At 45.6% G+C, this 20,497-nt stretch overlaps 1 protein-coding gene across 2 annotated transcripts in view; it reads left to right on the plus strand.

Annotated features, from left to right (window-relative positions):
* Nucleotides 1–10,801, plus strand: part of CLPX (caseinolytic mitochondrial matrix peptidase chaperone subunit X) — a 417,306-nt gene extending 406,505 nt beyond the window's left edge. For both annotated transcript variants that reach the window (XM_069625088.1, XM_069625087.1), the window contains 2 exons: nt 8,726–8,832; nt 9,463–10,801. In XM_069625088.1, coding sequence (XP_069481189.1) covers nt 8,726–8,832; nt 9,463–9,553 — 198 coding nt within the window. In that variant the 3' untranslated portion in view covers nt 9,554–10,801. The remainder of the gene's footprint in view (nt 1–8,725; nt 8,833–9,462) is intronic.
* The last annotated feature ends 9,696 nt before the right edge of the window (nt 10,802–20,497 follow it).

Genomic DNA, 20,497 nt, shown 5'->3' on the forward strand with positions numbered 1-20,497 from the left:
TCAACATTAAATATTGCTTAGGAAATGGTTAATTGATGTAATAGTTGTACAATTACCCTTGAACTTTTTTTATGTAGATTTACTACTCTGTGGATCCTGTTGGATTTTACCCTACCTTTTTAGACACGTACCGCATGAGGCTCCTGCACTGTGCATGTCACACATCCCCTCTGCTTCATCGGCCCTTTCCTTTGGTTAATGTTGAATTACCTTTTTATTTAGAAAGCGGATTTGATGCGTGATTTTGAAGTTAAGGGATCACTGTAGATTCATATAGCTGTACAGGGGTTGCTGTAGGTGATTCCTTGTGGCATCAAGACTGGCTTCAAGGCCGCCTTTTACCCTCCTGCGTAATCTCACCGACCTCTGCATTCAAAGTCCCAGACAGGCTTAGAGGCGTTGACTACAGTGAAAAGTATATTCAGACGTCTAGGTTATCAATGCATTTATAAATCGCACCCTTTTGGCTGCCTTTTTATGCCATCCAACTCCAACCTTCCTGGACTCGCTCAATCTAGAGCTACCCCCATGACATGGCTTTGCGTTAACTTGCCTCATTCCTTACGTACATAACCCAAAGGATAAGTTGCCCTGGTTCTTTTTTTCTGCCCATGACTTGCAGCATTCTATGGGGCTCTGCCTTATTCCTGCCCCAGCCCCCCCCCCCCCTCATTCTTCACCTGCGATGGTTGTCTAGTGGCTGACCAGCAGGTCGTTTAGAATCCCCTACATGTATGTAGAAAACCTCTGTTGAGCTGGAGCTCGATGGGAAAATACAGCCTTACGACACAACCCAGCCCTCTTTCTGGATATGCACCAAGTCACTGAAACGGAATCCTTAAGGGAAAAGAAATCCTGAATCTCTAGCCACTGGCCTTGCCATCTGTCCAACCCAAACCAGGTCTATGAAAGATTACTGATTTATCAAGTGTGATCGCTTACATCACAAGTGAGCAGATTAATCAACTCCTTCTACTTCCAACTCACGCTATCTCACAGATGTCCTCTTTCGCTGCTTCCATTGCAGATTAAAAGCTGCAAACACCTTAATTCCTGCCTTGATTATGGCACTAGCCTTACTCTGGTTCTCCAGTTTGCTTAAACTCTGTGACTGCATCAAGAACAAAAGTAAGGATGACCATTAAAAATATTACTCAGTTCTACCGTTACCACTGGTTCCCATACAGTCTCCACATGCTTGTGTCCCCACCGGCCCTGCCAGAAGTTCTATCATTGACCCATGCATCCCATACATGCTAATAAATCAGACATGACTAATGTGAAATTCCCCTCTTCGCTTTTGGTGTTGCACAACCACATTTGGGTCTTTTGGAATTCCCTAATATTCCAGTGCTGTAGGGGCGAGGCGGCAGTCATCTGTAAGGTATCAGTGGCTAGAAGTGCAGATGAGTCAGGGGTGGGGTTGCTCATGCAGAGACATGTTGGCTGAGGCTGTGAAGCTGGGGCAAGTGCCACACTCTGATTCTGTCCTCAAAAGGAGGATGGATATGCGTTAAAGGTCAGTCACTTTTGTGAAGCTCTGTCTGGCCTCACTCCCAACCTTTGCTTTCTGTGATGACGTCCTCAATTCTGAATTCAAAGGCAGTTGCAGTATCCTCCACTTTTTTCATTCGTAAAGGGCATACATTTCTGCTGAGCTTGGGTCACAAGGTCAAGCAGTACTCATTCCTGCATCTAAGCCAAGTGAATTCTGATACATTATGAACCTGCCAAAGTTTGAACAGTTTCTCATGGCAGAACCTTCTCAACACTGTACTTCCTGAGGCCAAACAGGTGGCCCCAAAGTCTCCAGTATGAAGGGGACAAGGTTAAGCTGGTGGGAGAAGGCATCTGCCTCAATATACTTAATTGTCACTGACATCAACTTGGATGTGCAGAATAAGGTTTTTGACCTGCCATCTGGAGCAGACCTATTACACTTCTCCATGGATAATGAGATCCTTAGGAAGAGAACTAGCACTCACGCAGAAATGTCCATCTGTATTAGCTAAACATGCCCAAAAAGCCCTTTCCTGGAGCAAAGACCTGATGATCACAGGTCATGGTCATTTTTAACCTTTAGACTCAGTTTTCCATCAAGATGCCCCAGAGTTCCATCACAATGTCACTGATTGCATCTTCCCCGCAGCTGCGAACGTCCATCTGTACCCTGCCCTAGATGACTGGCTTGTTTGAGCCCCTGGGAAGAGACCCCTTCTCTCTTTCTCTTTCTTTTTGTTCTTTCTCTTCCCTCTCCCGTGCCATTCTATTACCTTTCTTACCTTTCACCATTTCTTCCCATCTTTCACACCCTTTTCCCCCTCTTTCTTTCCCCTGCTGTGCCTTTCTTGCTTTCTTCCGTTTTTCTCGCCAGCCCCCTAACCAGCCTCCCTTCCCACCTGACCACCTTTCTGGTGGTGCTGCTCCAGCTGGACCATGTCAGTCTATTTAGGGGAATATTGTTTGATGGCTTTGGAGAGCCTGATTCTCATTGGGATTTGCTGGGACACCCATGCTGTGCAAGGGGACAGTACTTGATAAGGACATTACTTTCTTCTGAAGTCACTATACCACACATTCATGCTTGCAGAGGTTCATGGGGCTCATAACTTCCTGTGTTCTCTTGTTGTCTCATGCAACACTTAAAAGGAGAGTAGCTCAACTATACCTTTTTGTCTCTCTGGAGCTAGGGGGGGGGGGGATCTGCGACGAAATGACTACTGCTTGCTAGAGGTACAGGGATGAGTAGTGGCTAAACGGCCCACTCTGCCCCACTATTCTAAAAGGTGAAACCGGAACAGATCAGCAGGTATACTGCCCTCTTCTTGGTAGTGCGGGCCTAGGAGGGCTGTGAGCTGATACAGTTCCAACACAATAATAGCCTGGTGGCCTCAAAATAGAAAAAAGTCCATCCAAGATTCAATCAATGTAGGGACTTTAAGAAATAAAAACAAAACGCACAACTAATTAAGACCCAACCTTGTAATGGAAACAGAGAATGAAGACCTTGAGAAGAAAGGGCACTCTGGGTGGATGAGCAGGGATGTTCAGAAAAAGGATTTCAGGAGCAGTCTCAGGGTTAAAACATGTAATTTAAAAGGCAAGAAAGGGGGCTTGAGTCTTTATGGTCCTTTGGGATGTATTAGTGACAGGGCCTTTTCAAATACCTTTTTGTATCTGGTCTTTGAGGCTACTCTAGCCAGTGTTGGGACAGTACAGTTGTGCGTTCCCAGTGGCAAGTCTGTATTGAGTTGGTTCGAGATGTGGCTCCTGTTGGATCGAGTTGGTGTTGGAGTGTTGTCAGCACTGAAACAATGTGTCTCCAGAGTACTCTACGTTCAATTGAACACTGAGTTAGTGGCTTCCAGCAGACAGTTCTACGGAGTTGAGCCTGTACTCATTTTGAGTTGAGGTAGTCTGCTTCAATGGGTGAATCCTGCGTCTAGTGGCTTGAAGAGCTTGTCAGCAGTTCGATTTTTAAAAAAACAACTGCACCGAAACCAGCACTGTGGGTCCTGTAAGGCGCAAACCAGTTCAAACATGTCTCAAGGCAAAACAGGATTCCAGCTGCTCCTGGACGTCTTGGTTGCCATGAGGCACAATTCAGTGCCTCCAGGGATTGGTCCAAAGTAATTTTGTTAAGGGTCCAATTCAGGGTGCTGCAACAAGTGTACCTTTCCATCTGATATCATACCCAGAGGCCTTTGTCTGCAGGAGCTGAGGTGGGGGTAGGAAGTTGCACAAAGTCCTAGCGGAAACCACCATGGTAACTCCTCTCTCCACCTCCTCTCCCCTTTGTCTACTCTAACTCCATCCCCTTCCCATGCCACTGACTTCAAAGGGACTCGAGATCACTGTGGTGTGTGTGGCTTTGTCACGTCAGGGACTGTTTTTGAAGGACCGGCTCCCCGAGCTCTCCCAGGGAGGGTGGTCTCTTGCCCTGGAAGAAAGGTGTTGGCCTTCCTGCAGTAGGATCAAAAGGCAGCTTCTTGGCTATTGTCCTACGTGGCTTTTGTGGAGACACCCTGGAGGCAGTTAATGCACACCACCCCTGTCCTAGCTGAGCAGTGCTCAACAAGCTGACACTATATCACCAATTGCTGTGGCTATGTAATTGTGACACCCTATCGGTGAGTATTCCATAACCATGCATAGATTATATTTATTAATTTTAACATGCCACCATGCTGACTAGTATACACAATTATAATTTGAATCGGCAGTGCAAATGATTAAAAAAAAAACAAAAAATCCACCTCTGCCTGTTGGAGATTTGCTTTCCAGCTGTATTAAGGAATACACATAAACTTTGAACCTGCCCTGCTGCCACTGCAGGCTAGGGGTATTACTGTGAAAGAATGACAGCTAAAAATTCTCTGTAAAAAAAGGGATAACTAGTAAATCATTTGTATATAAAAATATATATTCCAAGATATTAATAAATTAAGTACACTTTACGTAAAGGGTCTGAAGAGTGCAGGTTATGTTAGTGTTTTAAGTTGTAAATTGTTTAGCAATTCATTAGTATGTTAAGTTTCAAACTCGATGCATTTCAGGGAAGACCCTGCTTCTGGAGATGATACCGATCAATTTCAAGTTTTTAATATGTTTTTAAAATAAACAAAATACATTGAGCCTAGAATGGCTGTCTGTTAAATGAAAAGAATTACTCAAGGGGAAAAAATGCTAAGATATGGTCTCTACTGAATGGGTATTTAAAATCACTCCCTCAGCAAAGGCACATGGGTGCACTATAATTTTGGCATGGAGCATTATGAGCGGGGGGGGCTGATTTGCGTACCTGTGTCAGAAAAATAATTCACTGCCTCATTACTTAAAAATAAAATAAAGTCATGCAATCCAGCCCTCATGTCGTCACAGGATCATCCCCATTTCACCACCATTTCCATTCTGGACTTCCTACATCTGTCTTCGAGGTGGTAGTCTGGCCAGGCCATCTTGCTTGTTAGCATCTTCTCCCTTCAGTGACCGTTTCTTCCCTTCTGGGTTCTGGAACCACCCAGGGAGATATTCAGAATCACGAAATCCGGGGACTTCAATAATCTCCTTCATATAAATGTACTGGAACTGTAGGCGATCTTCAAAGCACAAGTCCTTTCTGTCCATTAATGCAGGCCTTTCAATGTTGCTGTTAACCAAGACGAGGGAATCCTTTTTTATATAAGCAAACTGGTTGGGACCAAGTCACCTCTTCCCAAGATGGTGGCAGTAGAAGTTAGGGAGTGGGCCACCTCTCGAGAGATTCGATTGCAAGTCATCCACCTTACGGGAGAATCAAACATGAGGGTTGGAGACCTTGACCAACGAGTGGGAACTCCACCTCCATGTGTTGCAGGATATTTGTTTCCATTTGGTGCCCTGCCTGCCACCTGTCTGTGGTGGAGTCTTTGGGTCATACAAGAACATTGTTGTGTGTATACTTTGCCTGGACCCCGGTCTCTTGGGGAGGTTGGTGGGGGACGGGAGGGCGGGGGGGTTGTAGTGTTAATGCACACCCTCTTGATTCCTTGGGAGGGCTTCTTCATTTACATGTTTCCACCTTTTCATCTCAAACAATACATCAGGAAATCATGGAAATTCTTGACCTCGGGACCCTGCTGAATGATCCTGGTATTCGTTTGATGGCTGTTCATGTTCTTATTTTCAGGCATCTGGGGGAGGAGGGGAGTGGGGAACGCTCAGTTTCTTTTGCTGCCTCAGAGGCATGACTTTGTGTCGCAGGGGAAAGTCCTTCACCCTTTCCCTTAATCTCTACGCTTGTCTGCCTGTTGCCTGAGCATCTTATCCTTGGCCTGTCCATGGAGGAAGCAAGGAACGTTTCCACGTAAGTTACAAAAGTAAGTAGTCAGATTCTGTTATTGGTGTCTCGACTGTTGTCCCCTCTGGATTCTATCTTCTCCCTTTTCTTGTACCTTACCAAAGCTGGCATTTCCATTGATTCGTGTCCGACTTTCCTGACAGTCTTGGGTGCATGCAGGAACACTGAGACTGCCTTGTTCTCACTCTCCAATCTGGCACTAAAAGTGCCACGCCAACGCCTGTGCAGGCTTTTTCCTCCTGTGTGGGCTCAATATCCATGTGATTCTCAGCGCACAAACCCTTCAAGCCTACGGTGAATGCAGTAGTAGCTAAGTCTCATGGAACACAGCGTTTCCTGTAGCTTTTAATGTCAGCGTTCAGGGTCACCAAGTTGCAGGCCCTTTGTTCTGAAACCTTCACGGGATTCCATAGGATAAGGTGCACATGTGCACCCATCTTTCCTTCAACCCTACAGTGGTTACACATTTCGTTATCAACCAAGAGTTCTCCTTGCCCACTTTTTTCCCCCCCAAATCCTACATCTGATGCAGAGATGGTCCTCCATAATCTGTGTTTTGCTGGGCCCTCAAGTTTTATCTTGACAGGACTAGTCGGTTTCCCTCCCAAGGAAGACGTTGACAGTTCCTCCAGTGGATAGATGGCTTCCAAAGATCACTGTATCTAGGTGGATCATTTGCTGCATTTCAAAGATCTCCCTGTTTCAGAACCCATAGGTTCTTCACGCCCATGTTTTAAGGGTCAAGGCAGCTTCAGAGGACTTTCACTCCTAAGTGTCTTAGGTCATAGCCCGGACTGCTGCTTGGGCTTTGTCTTCTGCATTCGGCATTACTGTCTAGGCGCTAGCTTTTGAGCAGGTTCTCTGTTTTATTAACATGCACTGCAGAATCTCTTTGGTTAGATCAGCTAGAACCACCTCCCTTTATGGCTTGCTTGTTTGTGTCTCCCACAAGTATGGAGGAACAGTGATGGGATGTAGCAGTAAGTAAGAGGTCTTCCTTGTAGTGACTACTGCACTTCTCGTCTAGAATCCACCTTCCCCCCGAACGCCTTCCCACCTTCGCCACACTAATAGGCTTTGAGTCTGGTACGGCCTGCGTGGATGGAAAAGGACTGGCGGGTCGAGGCTTGAAGTGGTGTAACACACACATGCCTTTCGCCATTAAGAACCCATTGGATTGATTGACTATTTCTTTTTTTCTGAATAAATGGCACCTGTCCCCATGGGCTGGTACTCCCATGAGAATGGGCAAAGTGAGACTGTGGCCTAGGAGTGCACTTGTTTCTACGGCGAGTACATTTTACTGTTTTGGTGAGTGAATTGGACAGATAAGCATGTTCCCCGGGGCACTCTGTACCTAAGAAGGGGGTCTGATTTACCTGTTACATTTGATCCGTCCCTGGAATTACTTTCAAATTATAAGGGACAACCATTCTACAAAGACCCAATTATTAAAGACAGAGCCCATAAAATAGCAATTTTTGCTGACAGTATTTGTATTTTGCGAGGACCCGGTTGCACGTTCTAGCAATTATAACTTGTAAAATTCATACCCATTTTGAAAACTAGGCATGAAAATCTGAGCAGGACGATCAGATGCGTGCACTGAAACATGTTAGAGTTCAACTAGGTAGAAATCTGTATCTCAATGTATTTCATTGATTCCCGTAACTGTACAAAGCCACATACTCACTCAACCTGTGGCACCTGGAGAAGATGAAATGTTGTAGGGCTTTCATGGTTTGGCAGGATCACGAGTACAAAAATGAACTTTCTCTCCATTTGTAATATGTATTGCAGGGGATTCTAATTTAATTTCCTTTAGACTTTGTTGCAAAATTAAAACTCTTTTGCCCCACGGGGCATTCCGAACTACATGAACAATTATAACAAGATCACTGGCGACAAAGGCTGACCTTGCACCCTTTGTTGTCGAGGAGGTATGTTATGGTAGATTTCATGGAAGATTTACTGTAATGATGTGAGCAACAGGAGCAGGCATTCTCTAGAGGCAGCTTGAGCAGGCATGTCTTGAATTATTGTTCCTTACCCCAGTGTCTAGAATGATACTAAATGTGGTTCAATGACTACATACTGAGAGCCAAAGAGGTACACACAGGGACCTAATTTATCAGCCGCCAATTACTGGAATATTTCTAAATCAAGATTTCTCCATTGGATGTGCTTGGCATTTCCTTGATGACATGAGAGCAGCAGTAAGGCAGCTGAGCAAATTTAGAATCCACCTCTCTCCCCATCATTCTGGTGCTGCTATCGGACAGAACCCCAACATTCCTGTGAGCTTTTTTCATTGTCACCACTGTGTTGCATTTATGCAGATGGTAGCACAGGGGCAACACGCTGGTCTTGGAAGCAAGACCACGCAGAGCAACAGAGGTTCGAATCCCGGATCCACGCTTGGAAACCGAACTCCGTTATGGTATTGGGTGCGTTATAAAAAAACAATTAAATGCTTGGAACATTAACAGATAGAGATGTTGTGAACTGGGACAGATGGGTGGCACATTGAGGCTGCCCTATTTTTCTCCCATCTAATTCGGTTATCTGTGTCACATGGTTTCTAGTATAGCAATGAAGAGTCAAGGCAACAAACGCTATGTTTTTACCAACATGCTCCAAATGTTCTTGTTAATCTAGTCCTGCAATATGTTGCTTCTGATATTAGCAGTGGGTGTGCTAATGAGGACAATGGAAGGGAGTGAATTAACTCTTGATATTACGATTTTCTTAATGCCATTTTCCTTCAATGATCTTAACCAGAATGAATGACAGGATGCTGATGGTTAAAGAGCCCAATATGACTTCTGTTGACAGAATATCCGGTTTTAAAGTCTAGTGTCTCTAACGTGTTATTTGGCCTTATAGGAGAAGCTGTTACTGGAACCAATGTTTGAGGTACCAAACTCCGACATTGTATGCGTGGAAGTGGATCGTGAAGTTGTGGAAGGCAAGAAGGAGCCTAGATTTATCAGGTAACTATGCACACCCTCTCATCCGTTGCATTGGGGCATGTGGTGCTTCCATTGTAAGAATGTGTTGTAGATGTTTTACCGCACCTAGCAGGGCATGCAAAAGTCGTTGCACTAAAGTCACAACTGTGATGATCACTCCTTTCCGCCATTGTTTCAAGGTAAAGCGTATTTTTAATTCGTCCATGGAGCAGAAGATCCTAATTGCATCCTTTTGAGGACTGCAGGCAATCTCTGATCTCCACAGTTGGGTTGTTTTCAGATAGTTTGATCAGTAGTACTTGGCTGTCTTCTCCGCCTCACTTAGCATCCACATGAGCTTGAAGTGCTGTACATTGTCTTCATACTCTGACTAGATCATGATTGCTGCCTTGCCAAATAATTGAAATTCTTCTCAGTGTAACACAAGCAGTTGGACATTTTCTGAGATATGCAAATGACCTTGAACATTACGATCTGTATGCAGACATGTGCTTTAAAACCACTGTGCACTCCATTTCTTTTCTTTTACAACACATTTACCAAAATACATGTTTCCCAGTACACTCATGTTTTTAGTGTCATGAAATGGCTGTGCTTGCACTTGCAATTCTTTGTGGAAATGTTCTTAAGATGAAGCTCTTTCCATTTCAGGGCCCCTGCAGAAGAAACGCCTGCAGAAGAATATGATTCTGGTGTGGAAGAGGAGGGCTGGCCCCGTCAGGCTGATGCTGCAAACCGCTAAACCCGCCAACTTTTGATTTCAGTGTAAAACCACTGATTCACTTGGACAAAATAATCTCAAGTTGTCTTTTCAGTCTGACTTGAAAAGCATTGCCTCTTTTCTGGGAATGGTCCCCCTGGTCTGAAGACTGTTAAGATACAGAAAGAAATAACAATTCGATCATGCATTTTATGTTAATGGGACACTGATTTATACATAGAACTTTGTGGACTTCAGTGACCGCGGTCAAGTGCAAAAATCTTCCTTTTGTTGGGTTTTTAAGAAAAGCATTTTGTTAAAAATGTTCTTAGCCTTGTACCAAAAGTTCAAGGGTCTCGAATAGTTAATTTTACAATGATGTTACATTTTGAATAGGTGTTCAGTGAAACCACACTGCACTACTAAAATATCGGCTAAATGTTTTATGTTTAATCCTGCACATTTTGGGTATAATGCTACATTTCTCGAATTTCAGAATTCCTATTCAAGTTTCAAACCAAATTTGTGGAAGGGCCATACTTTGTTCAATGCACATTGTGCTAGAAATGAGACTGCTAAAATAAATGTGTTATTTAACTTTTACTTTGCAGGCAGGAATTGCACACTGTTTAAGCTTCTCTTGCATAAGGCAAGGAGTATTCCCTGTACAGCATCAATTTTAGTTGTCTAAATCGGTTTTAAATTCTGTAAAAGAGCAAAACTTTAAAATAAAGTCAGGGAATCAAAATGTCGGTGTACAACGCCATTGGGTGAGGCACACATCTGAAAATTTAAAACAGAATGGTATTCCAGTGGAATGCATTTTGTTGGTAATATTGGAACTATCGTGCACCAGTTTTTTGGTGTCTGATATGCAACTAATCTTTCTTGTACTAATAAGGGATGAAAGTTATGTCTGCTTTTTTGGTGCAATCAGTGTTTACGTGTTCACATTAACCTTTTGTTCGTTTTTAGAGTTAAACGCTACCATGCTCATTGTACTTGTTCTGTCCAAATGTATGTGAACATTTGGAGGCCTGCATTTGGGCAGTCCGCATTAATCAAGCTGGTGTGGTATGTGCATGCTGCGATTTAACTTTGTTTTCTGCCCCGCACATTTACGCTACATTTAGGCTTTGTGTGTGGTGCTCTGATTGGAGACTCAACAAAGCAAAAGAAGTATTTGGTACATTTTGAATGAATTCTGATCCTTTAGAATAATATTTGTAAGACCCTAAAGAACATGTACATTTTGGTTCATTTAAAACCATAGAAACGAAGTAAATCTAACATGTCTTGTGTGGTTCCTATTTTTCAATGTAGAACAGCAAAGACTGGTAGGTTTGGTGGGTCCTGCTTTGCGAATTAGTTTGATTGTGCTTTATATAGACACATGCATACCCAGCTCTGAAAAACCGTGCATATGTGCAGAATTCCGCATTTCTTTGCTTTGGAACAGCCTGCGTAGGTGTATTCACTGTAAGTATCCTCTCTGGATGTCGGTATTTGTGATCGTTCTGTCATGATATCCTGATGTAATTCGCAGCCTTACTTCTATCCAGGTGCCCACTAGAAAAGTCGCTCTTAACGGAGCACCAGTGCGCTACCTTGTTTAGAATAGGATGCCTTTTTACGGAATCTCCATTCTTCCAAGAAAATGGTAATATTAATAGCTATAACCTGCATATCCTAGACAGATCTAGTGCTGTCCCTTGGTGACGGTTGCCTTGTCCTGTGCACGTTTGCAAGATCCAAACCTGCCATTGCTGATGGCTGCAAGCCCAGCAGGAGGGGTGTGGGGGGGGGGGCAGGACATATCTTGAAGGGGGTTAAGTTGCTCTGGTTTCTTTTTTATGGTTAAAGGAGCAGAATGAGAGCAGAGGCCACGGACCCTCGCCCCACCACCCCCAGAGGCGGCGTGGGCAGGTATTTGGAAGCTTATGTTGTCATTGCATGTGTTCTGCAGGAATGTCACTCACCTTGATGGTCCATTCTTCTTCTTTGGGGTGCATGTATTGACTGTGCAAGGTGTACTGGTGTCCCGGCAGACTGTGTGAGGGGCCAGAGGACTAGGCTACAGGCTCTACACCCGTTTTCCTATTAATTAGTGTTTGTGCATACTGTAGCACGTGTGCGGGTTCAACAGCACTACATACCAATTTGGTGTCCAGCACGCAAAAATGTACATTGCCTTGAAGCTCGCAGAAGAAACTGGTCTTTGTTTTTAATCGAAGCAGAAGACTTTTCAAGAAGCAAGGCTATTTTGAGACAAAATGGTGTGTATTCTCAGCAAAATAAGCTATTAAAATGAGCATTCACAAAGCCAGTAGATTCAGCTTTTTGCAGTTCATGGGATTTTTACATTTCTAGGCGTGAATTTGTCTTGGACCATAACAAATTAGTCCAGTTCACAAAACATGCAAGCTGAAGTGCTGTACATTATACAACTATTAAGTTATCTTGGTCTCTACTAGCAGACTAAATACTCCTTGCATTCATAGATCTTCGTTTGGGGAATGGATCCTGCAATTTACACTGTCTGCTACAAGCACCCATAAAGAGCTGGTGATCCCTTCCCCAGCGTCAGGTTTACAACTGTACATGATTTGCAAGAAGAATGGTGTAGCCAGTAACCATACAATTGGTACAGGGACAAAAAGTAGAGGTGTATTGCTCAGAAATGGAATGCAGACAAACAGGGTGAGACCATGTGTAGCGTAGGAAAGGATGTACTGCTTGATAAGTGATTGCACCAAGATACTAATATTGTGCTATACACACATCTGTCACCGGTCCTGCCCATGCCAGGAGGGTATAAAGAGCCATGCAAACATGCTAGTTAGCGCTCTAGTAAGGACAATCCTATAGTGAGAAAGCCATATGCCCACTGCGCAGCAGTAATGCGTAGAGCTCTGCTCGATTCACGCTTGCAAGTCTCACACTTTAATAGCAGAGCATAGGTTCCATTTATGTCTCAAACCGTTTCGCCAAATGAAGCAGCTTGTTGAAAAATGTCGAAATACCATATGCAGCTCCAGCTACATGCTATGGTGGCTAGGGGTTTTAGCGCAACTGAACAGAATTCTCACACATTGTCACATTTTAGGCTTTCACTCGTATTCTAACTCTCCAGTCAGCCTTAAGTCTTTTGTAGCCTTCTCTTGCGCTATTTCCATCCGGATCAGCAACACACGTGCCAGTGAGATGAAAGAAAACAGAATTTGTAGAAAGTGGGTGCATTTAGCCTGTTTCAAAATGATTTAGAGGGGCTTCTGGTTGGACAGTAACAGGAAGTGGGCATGATGGGAAGTCCGGGCATTCTGCTTCTGCTTTGTGCAAATGATGCCATGCTAATGGCTTGCACAGACATAGCAATGCAGAGGGACATGTGGAGTGAGAAAAGGGCAACATCTAGATCACACAATGGAGAGGGCGCTGGAATATGACCAAGAAGCTGTGCCTGTGGGGGATGCAAGAATGAGAAGGACTGTGACAGAGCTGGACAACTGCAATGGACTGACGGAGGAAGACTGTGAGGAAAAGGAAGGACTTTTGATGAAGTGAAGGGTGTATGGACTGTGAAGGGTGATCTATGATGCACTGTGGCTAAGGTCTAGGACTGATTGACTGGAAGAAAGGAGAAGGTCTTTGTAAAAAAGGGGACAGTGACAAAGGAGTCATGAATGAGGGCTGACCATGACTGAATGATGGACTGCGACAAAGCACTGTGCTGTAGGTGGACTAAAAAGGATATAGTCCTGTGATGGACAGATGGAGACGGACTCATTGGGGACTGACTTGTTATTCAACTCCAGCCTCGAGGGCTGGAAACATGACACCCCTCTTGAATATTAATGAGGACTATCCTGAAAACCTGTCGGGATTTCAGCCTCGAAGCCTGGAGTTGGACAACACTGTACTAAGGTGTAGGGCTGTTATGGACTGCTTTGGGGAAGTGGACAAATGGCACCATTGAGAGTTCTTGGCTGCTTTGTCTAAAAGAAGTATTCTGGCAACATCGGAAAGAACACAGGTCTTCATACTTGACAAATGTGCCTGTAATAAAATGATTCTATGCTGTAATTGCCAAGTAGATGATGCATATTATGCTCGACGCACATTTCATTGTTCACAACACTCCCCCCTAAGGAGTGTTTGTAACTGTGAACCACACATTCTCATCTGGGCAACCTCAGAATTTGGATGCAAGAAAGAAGTTCTGATATTGCGCCCCACTTTGGGGTACAAGATGTTCACCCCGATGCTGGTGGGCTGCCACAGTGTTACAAAAAAATAACCCATGCACCGGACCCTCTGCGGCAAAGCCTGCGCAGCCCAAGGGTGCAATGTTGCGTGCCGCAGGTCCTCAGAGCATGCTGCTCGATCTACCTCTACACTGCGTTCGACGCTTGCTTCTGCCATGTTAAAACCCACACAGACACTCTGCGGCAAAGCCTGCGCAGGCCAAGGGTGCAGTGTTGTGCGCCACAGGTGTTGGGTGACGCTGAATGGAGCCGCAGATCTTGCCCGCTATGCTCCTTGTTACGCAATCTAAGCTGAACTACTTCACCATGGATTTGTAAAATCCCCAAACATACCCGAGGCTACAGCCGGTAACCCAAGGGCCCCTACGACACCCACCCCGAAAAACCCAGTCTGTGGGTGCAGCATGCCCCCCCTCGCCCTCCACTGCACCGCCACGGAGTACCCTGAGGGAAGGAAAGGCCATGCTTACAATAGTCGTAGTCTTACAACAGGCCAAGATGGCCACTCCATATCTGCCCGCCGTACTTATACGGTACGCTCACCTGCAGCATAGGGAAAGTGGTAATCGCACTCTCTCTCACTCTATGCATGGCAATTGCACTGCCTCCATATTCCACCTTCATGCCTCCCATCATGCCCCAGTGGAAAATTTTCCACACCCTGAGCGTCCCAAGCAGCTCACCGATCACACCCACCTCCTGCCCCTCCAAACCCTCCCTCCACCTACGTCTCTCTGCCCATAGCTCCGGCATCAGCAGCCCTGTATCCACTCGATTACGCAACTACAGAATCAACTGCAGAAGCCTCCCACGCCGCACTCTGCACCTACAAAGATGCACGAAAAGAGGCACCCTGCCCCTGACTCACGCACAACCCCCACCTTATGCTTCTTTACCTTGTGAGAAATCTGGGAATCTATGCCCTCCCACAGCCACGCTCCCACCATCAACGCCCATATGACCTCTGTCTCACATGTCCTCGCGCCTATGCACCAATGCCGGTAATAGTATTACCAATGCATATGGCTGCAGGACCCTCACGATCTCCGGCCCCCCCTCTACTAATGCCTGTTTTCCCAACACCAGTGCCTTGACCTATGTTACTGCCCACACACCTACTGTCTGTATGCCTAAGCTTAATACCTTCCTGCCCAACTGTGATGGGCCCTATGCCTCCTACTACTAATGCCTACTTGCCCAATGGCAGTGCCTCAACCAGTGTTAGTGCCTATATAACCATTACCTGTATGCGTTATGTCAATGGCTGCCCAACTGTGATGAACTCAATGCCATTGCCATGACCTATGCTAATGTCCTATTGCCTACTGCATGTATGCCCATTAACAGTGCCTGGTTGCCTACCGCGACTACCTGTCCTCCCACTGCCAACGCCTGTGCGCCCCCCCCACTATCACAGATACCCTGCCCTCCCACCCACATACAACAGAGAACCAGATACCCCCCCAGAGCCCATCTCTCAAGCTAGCCCTTATCAATGCCTGATCCCTGCCAGCCCACGCACTTGACATCCATGACCTCCTAACCGCCAATAACTGAGATGCACTTGCAATCACAGAAACATGGCTCCATGCTGCTGCAGGGCCAGCTCTCTCCCTTGACACACCACCAGGCTACACTATCCTCATGAGTGACAGATTGAACACCAAAGGTGGCGAGTCGCTGTTATCAGTAAAGAGCACCTACACATTAGACAAGCAAACACCTCTCTGAACAATAACTGGGACATCCTATCCCTAAAAATCCCATATTTCCTTCTAGCACAATCACCACCCACCTAGTCTACCGCCCTCCCGGCCCCTTCATCACATTTGATGACCTTCTTCAAATCCTACAAGAGAACACCACAGAACCATCCTCACAAGTACTCCTCCTGGGGGAAAAGAAGAACTTTTGCCTTAACGACCCTAATGACTTACTAGCCACTCCACTGGCTAATTCACTATCCCCCATTGGCTTTAGTCATTGAATCCATAGCCCAACACACAACAAAGGGCGCTCCTTAGACTGGATAGCTGACCTAAACAGCCACATCGCTGTCACATCAAATACCCCATGCCCATGGTCGGACCACCATATCCTGTTCACCATCCCCCTCGGTCGACAAACCAAAACACCGATCAATACGATGCCCCCTCCCTAGCCCGCAGTGTCCGTAAGCTAACTAGAGCGAATCTCCTGCCTTTTCTGGATGACCGCAATCCAGACATCTGTCAGTTTCGACACAGTCTTGTGGACCTAATCACTAAAACACTAGCAAATGCTATAGAATTGATTGCCTCACTAGCTCCGAAAAAGCTAAATCACTAGCGCACACTAATTCCTGGTATACCCAGGACCTCACAGAACTTAGAGCAAAAAAGAGACCACCAGAAATCTCCTGGAGAAACCTGCCTTCCGACACACTCAAACAAGAGTTCATAAACTTGTCCAAACAATAGATTCATCAAAGCCAATACGTTCAACTCCAGAATTGCCAACGCAGTTGCTATTACCAGAAAATGATTCTCCATCCTTAAGGAACTCGAAGCTGCGATCACCCCTCCATCCCCGGTTACTAAAGACCGTGCCTGGTGCGACAGCCTCCAGAGTGACATGCTGAAAAAAATCAGCTTACTCCCCAAAATAATTATCGACAAACAAGCCACCCTGAGCCACACCAAACAAACTACCCTGACTGATACAGACACTGTCTCTGGGAACCTCCACTCTGCCCCACTCAAAGCCCCACCATTATTTAGATTTAACACAATCTCCGCCCAAGAAACCCTGCACATCCTGAAAAGCCTAAAACCCTCAAAATTCAAAAGACATATGCCCAGCCCCCCTGATCAAAGACTATGCTGAAACTCTGGCCCCGTTTATCACGGCAGACATAAGCTCTTCCTTCACCTCAAGTGTGGTAACTGCCGGCCTCAAAGAAGCATGGGTCTTACCACTCCTAAAAAAAAAACAACCCTTGACCCAACATCTCCCAACAACTATTGCCCCATTACGACTGTCCCCTACGTGCTAAAAATACTTGACGGAGCAGCCTATGTCCAAATACAGCGGCACCTCGAAGCAAACCAGACACTTTGAATCTGCCAATACGGATTCCGCCAAGGGCATGGAACCGAATCTGCCCTCCTTGACTTAAAAAATCAGATGGATGACATCAGGGACAAAGGTAAACTTGCCCACTTTGTTACTAGATCTATCCGCAGCTTTTGACTTAGTTGACCACAGGATACTATGCTGACACCTCACCCAAGCAGCATCCCTCTCAACATAAGTGATGTCATGGATCACTATCTTCCTAGAAGGTAGAAGAATGAAAGTCTTCTCAGAGAAAGCTAGTGCGACACCCTCACCAATCAACTGCAGGGTCTCCCAAGGCTCTTGTGTCTTCCCCCACCCTCTAACATCTTCACAAAGCCCTTCTTTGACCTCCTAGACTCCCTTGATATTGCATACACAAACTATACAGGTGAGACATAAATTTTCCTCCCTCTTACTGGCACATATTCAGGAAACGTGCCATGCTAAACTCAACCTTCGCCATCATTCAAGCATGGATGGCCTCCGCCTGAACTATGACAAAAATGGAGCTGCTTATCATAGGGCACACAACAACACTAAATAAACTGAACCCCTGAATACTTGACCTTCGTCATCGATGGCATCCCAATCTCGCCTTCTGTCAAAACCCTTGGAGTCTATTTGGGTGCCACTAACCAGACAAGTCAACTCCATCGCCTCCTCAGCTGCATACTCACCCAAACGCCTCAAGACCCTTCCTATCACCAAACACTGCCTGACGATCGCTTGCACCGTGGTGGGCGCAAGGGTAGACTACTGCAATGCTCTATATGCCGGCACTTCAGCCGATGATCTAAAAAACTGTAAAACCATTTAAAATAATGCCTAAGAGCTGCCATTCCAGGAAAGAATACTTTTCAAGACCCTAACCATCACCCATAGATACATTTACAAGTCAGCACCGCCCTAGCTTTCCCAAAGATTCTCCAAATCGAAACTCAACCAGGCCCGTTAGAACACCATACGCACAAATACTAGTTCAACATTCAAAAGTGCCAAAGCAGTTGGCTGAAGCTTCCTAGTCGTAGCAGCGAAGCAATGGAACTCCCTCCCACTCAAGCTCAGATCAGAAGACTCCTACGGGGATTTCCACAAAGCCCTCCAAACATGGCTCTTCAATTAACCCTCCTTGATTCATGCATCCGACCGCATGCCGACACCTGTAGCCTCATGCATGTATTCCTATGATTATAACATATTTACTTCTATGACTGTATGTAACACTAACTATGTTTACTACCTAGCGTGCCTAAGGGCCTCTTGTAACTGGTTCTCCTCAGTGCCCTGATGCCTGAGGGCTTGTGTGCGCTATACAAATGAAAAAATAAATACATTAAATAAAAGGCCCAATCTAGCAACAGGGGGTGAGGACTCCTGTGCACAATAAACTGCTTACCAATCCTGGTCATGTGATTAGATTGTGTGTACTCCTGTCTTCGTTCACTGCACTTTCATACTCCTGGTTTTGAAAATTCAATTTCTGTGCTTACACTTCTGTAGGCCTTACAACCTAATTCTGCCAGCTGCGAGGCTTGGATCTATTTTTTCTTAAGAATGTTTCTAATTGTCAAAGCATTCCTCTTCTCAAGATAACAGGTCATGCCTCATAAAAACTTCCTGAACTGGTACATATGCATTTTCATAAATTACCTTTTAATTTCCTATGGGCGACAGCACACCCCGGTTCGGGTTTCTCATTGTTGGCGACAGGAAAGAAGAACTTGGAGTGGATCTGCCGGTTGCTCTCGTGTGGTCGGATGCCCAGCAGAGAATCTTTGCAGTAGTGGCTCATTGGCATGCTTTTCAAGGCTCTGTTGAAGGACGCTTCATGTGTGGTAGACTTTGCTTCGGTCCTTGTCTCGGCTAAGGGGACTTTCAGGCGCAGGGTCCAGTCTCTGGATTTACAGAAGGATACCTGCAAAGTTTCAAATGAAACCGTGCTTTGAAAGGCGTTGCACTGCAAAATGGCAAAGGAGCCCAGGTATTGGTCAATTGCAGGCCATGGAGGTAACAGCTCTTCCAGGGAACGCGCAAAATGCAGTCTGCCATGGGGCCGGTTAGGATCATTAGTACAAGGGAGGAGGTAGTCTGCTTCAGGGCTTCCCTGTCTCACTTAAGTTGAGGTCAGAACTGCAGTGGTTACTCAGACGGCTCTGATGTTTGCTGGAAGTGGCTGGGCATGTAATTCTTCTTTGTTGGACTTTTGGTTCCAGTGATTGATTCTGAGTTTCAGCGCCAGGACCCTGGGGTTTATCCAGAAACACTGGCTGAGTCCACCAATCACCATTCAAAATTGGGGGGGGTGGGGGTGGCTGTCCAATGAGGACTGCCAGCCTCCCAGTGCGAACTGGTTCCAGGCAGGAACACTGCAGGAGAAAGTCCTGGGGAGTTTTGGTCACCTCCCCCACTTTGTCCACTCAGGCACTTTTGAGTCTTTGCAGGCTTTCCAAGGGAAGGCCGCCAAGACCCTTCAAGACCTCTCTCAACCAGCTGGTATAAGAAGGCTCAAGGTAGCACAAGTCATCAAACACGGGCCTTAACTTACAGCCATCGCTTTAGGCAAATGGTGACCCTTGAGTCCCTTACTGCAGCTGTGAAGTCCACAAAAAGTTGTATAAAAAGGTACACTGCCACCAGCCTGTTTGATGATCTTGTGACAGTAACCCAACCGTAATTGAGCGGCGCGAAGGGGCAGACATTGTTCCCCCACACCACTTCAGTGAAGGTGGGTGTGCTGATCACAAAAAATAACATAAGTGGTGGGCGGGGGGAAAGGAGGCGGCAAAAGGGTGTTCCTTTGCCCTGGGAACAGGTGAATAAAAATGGAAGCTCTAGGAACTCCCAGCAGCGCTGCACAGAAAGTGCTGTATGCTGCAATAGGAAAGGATAGATGCCAGAAAAGTTAGAAGGAACCAGAACGCCATTTAAAAAGTACCAAAAAAGAGGTAAAAAGGGTTCCCAAGGTCTGAGTAAGGATGAGCGATTGTGGAATAAGGTGCCCACTCAGGAGAATCAGTCCAAAAAATGCAATAGACCAGCAAAAATGCTGGGGGACTTACAAAGTGCTGAGGATTTCACTAAAGAAGGAAAATCCTTCTAACAGATGCTGATCCCACACTTTCGCTGCACATTAACCCTGTCAATATCATGCTTTCTACACCTACGCATTCTCAGATGCATCTTCCTCAAACTCTCCTACCCTCACAGTTGCCACAAACACGATCACTGTCCTCTCTTGCCTAGACTACACCAAACTCCTTGTACCTAGTGCCCCTGCATCTCAACTCTGGCATCTCCACGGTTCCTTTTCAGGGGATTTTTCCAAAGTCACGGTCTGCGACAGGACTTTGGAATCCCACCTTGTGTGTACAGTGTTACACCTCCTTAGGATCAGCCTGATCTACTGAAGGTTATGGTAGAGTGGCGAGCACCCAGTCTTAATCTAAAGAGGGAGGAGGGCTGTAGTTTAATACAAAGACCTCACAGAATACCTTGGTTCCCGAAAACATGTATGCACTTAAGTTATTAAAAGAATATCAGTAGGATCTCAGCCTTTTAAAAATAGACATTTATTATATACAACCTATGCAGACAGCATTGCACAGTTAATCCTTCACTGGCC

The sequence above is a fragment of the Ambystoma mexicanum genome, chromosome 11 (genome assembly GCF_040938575.1).
Source record: "Ambystoma mexicanum isolate Mex_15411 chromosome 11, UKY_AmexF1_1, whole genome shotgun sequence".
Lineage (NCBI taxonomy): Eukaryota > Metazoa > Chordata > Amphibia > Caudata > Ambystomatidae > Ambystoma > Ambystoma mexicanum.